This window comes from Hippocampus guttulatus, chromosome 20 (assembly GCF_054856545.1).
Source record: "Hippocampus guttulatus isolate MCC_2025c chromosome 20, RoL_Hgut_1.0, whole genome shotgun sequence".
Lineage (NCBI taxonomy): Eukaryota > Metazoa > Chordata > Actinopteri > Syngnathiformes > Syngnathidae > Hippocampus > Hippocampus guttulatus.
The window spans coordinates 4981357-4993730 of NC_141280.1; the positions used below are offsets into that span (position 1 = coordinate 4981357).

Genomic DNA, 12374 nt, shown 5'->3' on the forward strand with positions numbered 1-12374 from the left:
AAAAACGCCTTACTATACTATGTCGTTTTTTCGGGCTAAAAACGCCTTACTATACTATGTCGTTTTTTTCGGGCTAAAAACGCCTTACTATACTATGTCGTTTTTTTCCGGGCTAAAAACGCCTTACTATACCATGTCATTTTTTTCGGGCTAAAAACCCCTTACTATACTATGTCGTTTTTTTCCGGGCTAAAAACGCCTTACTATACCATGTCATTTTTTTCGGGCTAAAAACGCCTTACTATACTATGTCGTTTTTTTTCCGGGCTAAAAACGCCTTACTATACCATGTCGTTTTTTTCCGGGCTAAAAACGCCTTACTATACCATGTCATTTTTTTCGGGCTAAAAACGCCTTACTATACATGGTCGTTTTTTTCGGCTAAAAACGCTTTACTATACATGGTCGTTTTTTTCAGCTAAAAACCCCTTACTATACTGTCGTTTTTTTCGGGCTAAAAACGCCTTACTATACTATGTCGTTTTTTTTTTCGGGCTAAAAACGCCTTACTATACTATGTCGTTTTTTTTTTCGGGCTAAAAACCCCTTACTATACTATGTCGTTTTTTTCCGGGCTAAAAACGCCTTACTATACTATGTCATTTTTTTCAGGCGAAAAACACCTTACTATACATGGTCGTTTTTTTCAGCTAAAAACGCCTTACTATACTATGTCGTTTTTTTCGGGCTAAAAACGCCTTACTGTACTGTCATTTTTTCGGGCGAAAAACTACTACCGTATGTCGTTTTTTAGGCCTAAAAACGCCTTACTATACTATGTCGTTTTTTTCGGCTAAAAACGCCTTACTATACTATGTTGTTTTTTTTCGGGCTAAAAACGCCTTACTATACCATGTCATTTTTTTCGGGCTAAAAACGCCTTACTATACTATGTCGTTTTTTTCCGGCGAAAAACGCCTTACTATACTATGTCGTTTTTTTCGGGCTAAAAACGCCTTACTATACTATGTCGTTTTTTTCGGGCTAAAAACGCCTTACTATACATGGTCGTTTTTTTTCAGCTAAAAACGCCTTACTATAGTATGTCGTTTTTTCGGGCTAAAAACGCCTTACTATACTATGTCGTTTTTTCCGGGCTAAAAACGCCTTACTATACTGTCGTTTTTTTTCGGGCTAAAAACCATGTCATTTTTTTCGGGCGAAAAACGCCTTACTATACTATGTCGTTTTTTTCGGGCTAAAAACGCCTTACTATACATGGTCGTTTTTTTCAGCTAAAAACGCCTTACTATACTATGTCGTTTTTTTCAGGCTAAAAACGCCTTACTATACCATGTCATTTTTTTCGGGCTAAAAACGCCTTACTATATATACTATGTCGTTTTTTTCCGGGCTAAAAACGCCTTACTATACCATGTCATTTTTTTCGGGCTAAAAACGCCTTACTACACTATGTCGTTTTTTTTTCCGGCTAAAAACGCTTTACATGGTCGTTTTTTTTCAGCTAAAAACGCCTTACTATACTATGTCGTTTTTTTCCGGGCTAAAAACGCCTTACTATACCATGTCGTTTTTTTCCGGGCTAAAAACGCCTTACTATACCATGTCATTTTTTTCGGGCTAAAAACGCCTTACTATAGATGGTCGTTTTTTTCGGCTAAAAACGCTTTACTATACATGGTCGTTTTTTTCAGCTAAAAACCCCTTACTATACTGTCGTTTTTTTCGGGCTAAAAACGCCTTACTATACTATGTCGTTTTTTTTTTCGGGCTAAAAACGCCTTACTATACCATGTCATTTTTTTCGGGCTAAAAACCCCTTACTATACTATGTCATTTTTTTCAGGCGAAAAACACCTTACTATACATGGTCGTTTTTTTCAGCTAAAAACGCCTTACTATACTATGTCGTTTTTTTCGGGCTAAAAACGCCTTACTGTACTGTCATTTTTTCGGGCGAAAAACTACTACCGTATGTCGTTTTTTAGGCCTAAAAACGCCTTACTATACTATGTCGTTTTTTTCGGCTAAAAACGCCTTACTATACTATGTTTTTTTTCGGGCTAAAAACGCCTTACTATACCATGTCATTTTTTTCGGGCTAAAAACGCCTTACTATACTATTTCGTTTTTTTCCGGCGAAAAACGCCTTACTATACTATGTCGTTTTTTTCGGGCTAAAAAGGCCTTACTATACTATGTCGTTTTTTTCGGGCTAAAAACGCCTTACTATACATGGTCGTTTTTTTTCAGCTAAAAACGCCTTACTATAGTATGTCGTTTTTTCGGGCTAAAAACGCCTTACTATACTATGTCGTTTTTTCCGGGCTAAAAACGCCTTACTATACTGTCGTTTTTTTTCGGGCTAAAAACCATGTCATTTTTTTCGGGCGAAAAACGCCTTACTATACTATGTCGTTTTTTTCGGGCTAAAAACGCCTTACTATACATGGTCGTTTTTTTCAGCTAAAAACGCCTTACTATACTATGTCGTTTTTTTCAGGCTAAAAACGCCTTACTATACCATGTCATTTTTTTCGGGCTAAAAACGCCTTACTATATATACTATGTCGTTTTTTTCCGGGCTAAAAACGCCTTACTATACCATGTCATTTTTTTCCGGCTAAAAACGCTTTACATGGTCGTTTTTTTTTCGACCATGTAACGCCTTACTATACTATGTCGTTTTTTTCCGGGCTAAAAACGCCTTACTATACCATGTCATTTTTTTCGGGCTAAAAACGCCTTACTATACTATTTCGTTTTTTTCCGGCGAAAAACGCCTTACTATACTATGTCGTTTTTTTCCGGCGAAAAACGCCTTACTATACTATGTCGTTTTTTTCGGGCTAAAAACGCCTTACTATACTATGTCGGTTTTTTTCCCGGCTAAAAACGCTTTACATGGTCGTTTTTTTTCAGCTAAAAACGCCTTACTATACTATGTCGTTTTTTTCCGGGCTAAAAACGCCTTACTATACCATGTCGTTTTTTTCCGGGCTAAAAACGCCTTACTATATATACCATGTCATTTTTTTCGGGCTAAAAACGCCTTACTATACATGGTCGTTTTTTTCGGCTAAAAACGCTTTACTATACATGGTCGTTTTTTTCAGCTAAAAACCCCTTACTATACTATGTCGTTTTTTTCGGGCTAAAAACGCCTTACTATACTATGTCGTTTTTTTTTCGGGCTAAAAACGCCTTACTATACCATGTCATTTTTTTCGGGCTAAAAACCCCTTACTATACTATGTCATTTTTTTCAGGCGAAAAACACCTTACTATACATGGTCGTTTTTTTCGGGCTAAAAACGCCTTACTGTACATGGTCGTTTTTTTCAGCTAAAAACGGCTTACTATACTATGTTGTTTTTTTTCGGGCTAAAAACGCCTTACTATACCATGTCGTTTTTTTCCGGGCTAAAAACGCCTTACTATACCATGTCATTTTTTTCGGGCTAAAAACCCCTTACTACTATGTCATTTTTTTCAGGCGAAAAACACCTTACTATACATGGTCGTTTTTTTCAGCTAAAAACGCCTTACTATACCATGTCATTTTTTTCGGGCTAAAAACGCCTTACTATACTATGTCGTTTTTTCCGGCTAAAAACGCCTTACTATACTATGTCGTTTTTTTCGGGCTAAAAAGGCCTTACTATACTATGTCGTTTTGTTCGGGCTAAAAAGGCCTTACTATACTATGTCGTTTTTTTCGGGCTAAAATGGCCTTACTATACCATGTCGTTTTTTTCGGCTAAAAACGCCTTACTATACATGGTCGTTTTTTTCAGCTAAAAACGCCTTACTATAGTATGTCGTTTTTTCGGGCTAAAAACGCCTTACTATGTCTTTTTTTCCGGGCTAAAAACGCCTTACTATACTGTCTTTTTTTTCGGGCTAAAAACCATGTCATTTTTTTCGGGCGAAAAACGCCTTACTATGTCTTTTTTTTTGGGCTAAAATGGCCTTACTATACCATGTCGTTTTTTTCGGCTAAAAACGCCTTACTATACCATGTCATTTTTTTCGGGCTAAAAACGCCTTACTATATATACTATGTCGTTTTTTTCGGGCTAAAAAGGCCTTACTATACCATGTCGTTTTTTTCGGCTAAAAACGCCTTACTATACATGGTCGTTTTTTTCAGCTAAAAACGCCTTACTATACTATGTCGTTTTTTTCGGGCTAAAAACGCCTTACTATACTATGTCGTTTTTTTTAGGGCTAAAAACGCCTTACTATACTGTCGTTTTTTTTCGGGCTAAAAACCATGTCATTTTTTTCGGGCGAAAAACGCCTTACTATACTATGTCGTTTTTTTCGGGCTAAAAACGCCTTACTATACATGGTCGTTTTTTTCAGCTAAAAACGCCTTACTATACTATGTCGTTTTTTTCAGGCTAAAAACGCCTTACTATACCATGTCATTTTTTTCGGGCTAAAAACGCCTTACTATATATACTATGTCGTTTTTTTCCGGGCTAAAAACGCCTTACTATACCATGTCATTTTTTTCCGGCTAAAAACGCTTTACATGGTCGTTTTTTTTTCAGCTAAAAACGCCTTACTATACTATGTCGTTTTTTTCCGGGCTAAAAACGCCTTACTATACCATGTCATTTTTTTCGGGCTAAAAACGCCTTACTATACTATTTCGTTTTTTTCCGGCGAAAAACGCCTTACTATACATGGTCGTTTTTTTCAGCTAAAAACGCCTTACTATACTATTTCGTTTTTTTCCGGCGAAAAACGCCTTACTATACTATGTCGTTTTTTTCGGGCTAAAAAGGCCTTACTATACTATGTCGTTTTTTTCGGGCTAAAAAGGCCTTACTATACTATGTCGTTTTTTTCGGGCTAAAAACGCCTTACTATACATGGTCTTTTTTTTTCAGCTAAAAACGCCTTACTATAGTATGTCGTTTTTTCGGGCTAAAAACGCCTTACTATACTATGTCGTTTTTTCCGGGCTAAAAACGCCTTACTATACTGTCGTTTTTTTTCGGGCTAAAAACCATGTCATTTTTTTCGGGCGAAAAACGCCTTACTATACTATGTCGTTTTTTTCGGGCTAAAAACGCCTTACTATACATGGTCGTTTTTTCCAGCTAAAAACGCCTTACTATACTATGTCGTTTTTTTCAGGCTAAAAACGCCTTACTATACCATGTCATTTTTTTCGGGCTAAAAACGCCTTACTATATATACTATGTCGTTTTTTTCCGGGCTAAAAACGCCTTACTATACCATGTCATTTTTTTCGGGCTAAAAACGCCTTACTATACTATGTCGGTTTTTTTTCCGGCTAAAAACGCTTTACATGGTCGTTTTTTTTCAGCTAAAAACGCCTTACTATACTATGTCGTTTTTTTCCGGGCTAAAAACGCCTTACTATACCATGTCGTTTTTTTCCGGGCTAAAAACGCCTTACTATATATACCATGTCATTTTTTTCGGGCTAAAAACGCCTTACTATACATGGTCGTTTTTTTCGGCTAAAAACGCTTTACTATACATGGTCGTTTTTTTCAGCTAAAAACCCCTTACTATACTATGTCGTTTTTTTCGGGCTAAAAACGCCTTACTATACTATGTCGTTTTTTTTTTCGGGCTAAAAACGCCTTACTATACCATGTCATTTTTTTCGGGCTAAAAACCCCTTACTATACTATGTCATTTTTTTCAGGCGAAAAACACCTTACTATACATGGTCGTTTTTTTCGGGCTAAAAACGCCTTACTGTACATGGTCGTTTTTTTCAGCTAAAAACGGCTTACTATACTATGTTGTTTTTTTTCGGGCTAAAAACGCCTTACTATACCATGTCATTTTTTTCGGGCTAAAAACCCCTTACTATACTATGTCGTTTTTTTCCGGGCTAAAAACGCCTTACTATACCATGTCATTTTTTTCGGGCTAAAAACCCCTTACTACTATGTCATTTTTTTCAGGCGAAAAACACCTTACTATACATGGTCGTTTTTTTCAGCTAAAAACGCCTTACTATACCATGTCATTTTTTTCGGGCTAAAAACGCCTTACTATACTATGTCGTTTTTTCCGGCTAAAAACGCCTTACTATACTATGTCGTTTTTTTCGGGCTAAAAAGGCCTTACTATACTATGTCGTTTTGTTCGGGCTAAAAAGGCCTTACTATACTATGTCGTTTTTTTCGGGCTAAAATGGCCTTACTATACCATGTCGTTTTTTTCGGCTAAAAACGCCTTACTATACATGGTCGTTTTTTTCAGCTAAAAACGCCTTACTATAGTATGTCGTTTTTTCGGGCTAAAAACGCCTTACTATGTCTTTTTTTCCGGGCTAAAAACGCCTTACTATACTGTCTTTTTTTTCGGGCTAAAAACCATGTCATTTTTTTCGGGCGAAAAACGCCTTACTATGTCGTTTTTTTTGGGCTAAAATGGCCTTACTATACCATGTCGTTTTTTTCGGCTAAAAACGCCTTACTATACCATGTCATTTTTTTCGGGCTAAAAACGCCTTACTATATATACTATGTCGTTTTTTTCGGGCTAAAAAGGCCTTACTATACCATGTCGTTTTTTTCGGCTAAAAACGCCTTACTATACATGGTCGTTTTTTTCAGCTAAAAACGCCTTACTATACTATGTCGTTTTTTTCGGGCTAAAAACGCCTTACTATACTATGTCGTGTTTTTTTTCGGGCTAAAAACGCCTTACTATACTGTCATTTTTGTCGGGCTAAAAACGCCTTGCTACACTATCTCACACATAACTGAGCGGGGTTTGAACCAGGGTTGCCTGGACCAAACATCGGGGTGTATACCTCTACACTACCTGTGACTGTGACTTGTCCTGCACTTTAGGCCCATTTGACATGCACTTTCGAGGGTTTCCAGGAAGAAGTCACAAATTGTTGCATTTTCACATATAGCTGAGCTGGGTTTGAACCGGGGTTGCCTGGACCGAACGCCAGCGTGTATACCTCTACACTACCAGCGACTCTGACTTGTCTTGCACTATAGGCATATTTGACATGCACTTTCGAGGGTTTCCTGGAAAAAGTGTTGCATTTTCACACATAACTAATCGAGGTTTGAACCAGGGTTGCCTGGACTGAACGCCAGCATGTAAACCCTTACACTACCAGTGACTGTGACTTGTCTTGCACTATAGGCATATTTGACATGCACTTTCGAGGGTTTCCTGGAAAAAGTGTTGCATTTTCACACATAACTAAGCGAGGTTTGAACCAGGGTTGCCTGGACTGAACGCCAGCATGTAAACCCTTACACTACCAGTGACTGTGACTTGTCCTGCACTATGTACTGTATACATGGTCGGTTTTTTTTCGTCAAAAAACGCCTTACTATACATGATCTGTTTTTTTCCGCTCAAAATGCCTTACTATACATGGTCGTTTTTTGGGGGCTAAAAACGCCTTACTATACATAGTTGTTTTTTTCGGCTAAAAATGCCTTACGATACATGGTCTTTTTTTTTTTTGTCAAAACACGCCTTACTATACATGATCGTTTTTTTTTTCGGCTCAAAATGCCTTACTATACATGGTCATTTTTTTGGGGCTAAAAACACCTGACTATATACATGGTCGTTTTTTTCGGCTAAAAACTCCTGACTATACATGGTCGTTTTTTCCGGTCGTTTTTTTCGGCTAAAAACACCTTACTATACATGGTCGTTTTTTGGGGGCTAAAAACGCCTGATTATACATGGTCGTTTTTTTCGGCTAAAAACGCCTTACTATACATGGTCGTTTTTTTGGAGCTAAAAACGCCTTATTATACATGGTCATTTTTTGGGGCTAAAAACGCCTTACTATACATGGTCATTTTTTTTGGCTAAAAACGCCTTACTTTATATGGTCCTTTTTTTGGTCTAAAAACGCCTTACTATACATGGTCGTTTTTTTTGGGCTAAAAACGCCTGACTATACATGGTCGTTTTTTTTCGCCAAAAAACGCCTCACTATACATGGTCTTTTTTTGGGCTAAAAACGCCTTACTATACATGGTCGTTATTTTCGGCTAAAAAAGCCTTACTATACATGGTCGTTTTTGTTGGGCTAAAAACTCCTTACTATACATGGTCGTTTTTTTCGGCTAAAAACGCCTGACTATACATGCTCGTTTTTAACGGTCGTTTTTTTCGGCTAAAAACACCTTACTATACATGCTCGTTTTTTGGGGCTAAAAAACGCCCGACTATACATGGTCGTTTTTTTTCGCCAAAAAACGCCTCACTATACATGGTCTTTTTTTGGGCTAAAAACGCCTTACTATACATGGTCGTTATTTTCGGCTAAAAAAGCCTTACTATACATGGTCGTTTTTGTTGGGCTAAAAACTCCTTACTATACATGGTCGTTTTTTTCGGCTAAAAACGCCTGACTATACATGCTCGTTTTTAACGGTCGTTTTTTTCGGCTAAAAACACCTTACTATACATGCTCGTTTTTTGGGGCTAAAAAACGCCCGACTATACATGGTCGTTTTTTTCGGCTAAAAATCCTTAGTATACATGGTCGTTTTTTTGGGGCTAAAAACGCCTGACTATACACGGTCGTTTTTGTTGGGCTAAAAACTCCTTACTATACATGGTTGTTTTTTTCGGTCTTTTTTTCGGCTAAAAAAGCCTTACTATACATGGTCGTTTTTGTTGGGCTAAAAACTCCTTACTATACATGGTCGTTTTTTTCGGCTAAAAACGCCTGACTATACATGCTCGTTTTTAACGGTCGTTTTTTTCGGCTAAAAACGCCTTACTATACATGGTCGTTTTTTTCGGCTAAAAATCCTTAGTATACATGGTCGTTTTTTTGGGGCTAAAAACGCCTGACTATACATGGTCGTTTTTTTCGGCTAAAAACGCCTTACTATGCATGGTCATTTTTTTTGGGGCTAAAAACGCCTGACTATACATGGTCATTTTTTTGGGGCTAAAAACGCCTGACTATACATGGTCATTTTTTTCTGCTAAAAACGCCTTACTATACATGGTCTTTTTTTTTCGCTAATAACGCCTTCCTATACATGGTCGTTTTTTTGGGCTCAATACGCCTTACTATACATCGTTGTTTTTTTAGGCTAAAAACGCCTTACTACATGGTTGTTTTTTTCGGTCTTTTTTTCGGTTAAAAACGCCTTACTATTCATGGTCGTTTTTTGGGGCTAAAAACGCCTTACTGTACATGGTCCTTTTTTGGGGGCTAAAAACGCCTTCCTATACATGGTCGTTTTCATCGGTTAAAAACGCCTGACTATACATGGTCGTTTTTTTTTCAGATAAAAACGCCTTACTATACATGGTCTTTGTTTTGGGCTAAAAACGCCTTACTATACATGGTAGGTTTTTTTTGGGCTAAAAACGCCTTACTATACATAGTCGTTTTTTTGGGGCTAAAAACGCCTTACTATACATGGTCTTTTTTTGGGCTAAAACCGCCTTACTATATATACATGGTCGTTTTTTTTTGGGGTGGGGGGCTAAACGCCTTACTATACATGGTCGTTTTTTGGGGGCTAAAAAGGCCTTACTATACATGGTATTTTTTTGGGCTAAAAACGCCTTACTATATATACATGGTCGTTTTTTGGGGGGGGCTAAAAACGCCTTACTATACATGGTTGTTTTTTTTTGGGCTAAACGCCTTACTATACATGGTCGTTTTTTTTGGGCTAAAAACGCCTTACTATACATGGCCATAGACAATGTACTATGTTAGGCCTTTTTGGTTTGGTACTTACGACTTCAGTAGAGCAGCGCCACCATGGAGGACTGGTTAGTGTGTTGGCTTACCAGTGCAGAGGTGCAGGGTTTGAATCCAAATCTCGGTCTTCGTCTGCAGAGTTTGCATATCTAGTAAGGCTTTTTCTAATGACCATGGAGGGTAAGGCATTTTTAGCTCCAAAAAGACGTTTTTAGCTGGGGGAAAAAAATAAAGACTGTGTATACTAAGGCGTTTTTTGGCCAAAAAAAAGACCATGTATAGTCAGGAGTTTGTCGCTGGAAAAAAAAACAACCCTGTGTAGTAAGACATTTTTAGCTGAATAAGACAACCATGTAGTAAGATGTTTTTGACGAGAAAAAAAAATGACCGTTATCGTAATGCGTTTTCAGCCAAAAAAAAAACCGACCTGAAAAAACTGACCATATAGAGTCAGGTGTTTTTAGCCTCACAAAAATCGACCAAGGCGTTTTTAGCCATAAAAAAAACACCTAGTAAGGTGTTTTAGCCAGAAAACAAACAACCATGTATAGTCAGGCGTTTTTAGCCGAAAAAAACAACCAGGGGTTTTGTCTTGAAGGTCAACTGTTCAAGTGTCTTGAAAGTCAACCCGCCGCCCTTTGCACGGCAGATTGACCGTTCAACTGTCTTGACCTCCAGAAACAATCACCTCAATCCCAACTCTTAACTTTAATACTACCAATCATTATTCTAAAAATCAGCAACACCCCCCCCCCCCCCCACCCTGTAGCTGAGTAATTCAAAAGCTGTCGTTTCCACCCCAAATACCAACCATATGCATGTGTTCTTCACTTCAGCGCCGTGATCCTGGACGGTAAGATCTATGCCACAGGTGGCATCGTGAGCAGTGAGGGTCCGGCGCTGGGCAACATAGAAACATTCGAACCCTGCGGCAACATGTGGACGCTGCTGCAGTCGCTACCCTGCCCGCTCTTCAGACACGGCTGCGTGGTCATCAAGAAGTACATTCAGAGTGGATGAGGCCGGGCAGACTCCACTTCACCACTTACGCAGTGCCAAAAAATACTCACCAGCCGGGACTCCACTCACCCCAGCATGGGATCCTTTGGAACCGGCCACTCCTTCCCTGTGCAGAATGTACTTCATGTGCAACCACTCAACCATGAGGTTGTCGGTCTTCCCATCAATACGTGCAGGAATTCTCGTAAACTTCTGAAGTTTTGTCCCCTCATTTTTATTTATTTTCTACATTCGTGATCTCTTCAGGATGAGAGCCACTGGACTTCCAAAGAGCAGCTCCATGAGGACTAACGTGGTGGTCATCCTGAATATTTCTTCCCAACTACCCGCTGAGGAAAAGAAGCACAATAATCACCCATGCTTTTGTCATATCGTTTTTCTTGTTGGTTTTTCTATACATGTGGTCTTGTTTTAAAGCCACCTGTTCAGTACATGCGAGCTTCTGTAAATACCAGCAAGGATAAATATGTATATTTTACAACCACACGGCAATTGTGTATAACTGTTTTTAGGAAATTAAAGGATAAACAAAATGTTAGGATGAATTAAAAAAAAAGTGGTATGTCTGTAAATCTGTATTCAGAAATTAACACTTAAAATAATACATATACCCCCAAAATATGAATGCCTTGTCTTGTCTTTCTGATATTTTTAAGCCCCTTTCACACTGCCTAACAAAGCCTTTTTTTCACTGCCTTATTTGGAAAGGTACCAAAACAGAATCAGAGTTTCAATAACTTTTAAGGCTGATTTGCATTGCTCGTCACCAGTCTCATCGTTTCTTTTCTGTCCTGTTTGACTGCTAAATTATCATTTTAGAGAACCTTAAGGGATACTTCAGTTATTTTCTCAAATAATACCTTTAAAATACATTTTGTGACTTGCTGTCATATAAAAATGACGTAAGTCCTCAGGTCCCAGGTAATGACCAATTACGGCTCAGCTTGCAGACTTCAGATGAACTTTTTACCTATGAAAAATTGGTTAAGTCTCTGTTTAAGATCTTCGGGTGTTTTGTTTTGGGTGAAGTCACTTGCCTCTTTCACAATAGTTATCAGAGGCGTGTGTGTGTGCGTGCAGGCACGTACGGTAACGGTCGATCGTGGAAGGTCGGTTGCCTCGAAAAGCAGATCTTCGGTCAAAAAAGGTTGTGCTCGCCTGCTGCAGAGGGTAATGTTGGATTTGAGATCAGCACAGCTTTTGAGGAGAAGAGAAAGATGTGGGGTGAACTTCAGAGTGTCACGTCAATTTTGAAGCGCAGAAATGCCACCACGGAATTCGGACAAGTTTGGGCACCTCGCACTTGAAAAGCGTATGTTCGGTATTGTCACTACAGCGCACCGCATTAAGAGGCGCAGTGTCATTTACGGGTGCCATTTCTGAATTTTAATGCATACATAACACGCACTGGATTATTGGACGCAGACATGGTAAAACATACTCGTTTAAACAATATGGTAGCGTGCACGCTAGCGTATGTTTTTAAAAGGCAAAAGTAGCAAAAACTGTTCTGTGGTACTTTATTAAGATATCCTTTATTATAATTATTATTATATTATTGAAGTATTCAACACTATACTCACATTTTTGGATCAATCCTAATCCACAAATCCGGCAAAGTCCTCATCTTCTGCATCCAGAATTAACAGCCAGGGCAAGTGAACAATCAAACACG

At 38.4% G+C, this 12374-nt stretch overlaps 1 protein-coding gene across 5 annotated transcripts in view; it reads left to right on the forward strand.

Annotated features, from left to right (window-relative positions):
• LOC147187665 (kelch-like protein 29) overlaps positions 1-11309 on the forward strand; it is a 115359-nt gene extending 104050 nt beyond the window's left edge. For 4 of the 5 annotated variants that reach the window (XM_086099976.1, XM_086099975.1, XM_086099977.1 and 1 more), the window contains one exon: positions 10516-11309. In XM_086099976.1, coding sequence (XP_085956102.1) covers positions 10516-10699 — 184 coding nt within the window. In that variant the 3' untranslated portion in view covers positions 10700-11309. The remainder of the gene's footprint in view (positions 1-10515) is intronic. The other variant, XR_015097600.1, reaches the window with a different exon arrangement.
• Positions 11310-12374: the final 1065 nt, after the last annotated feature.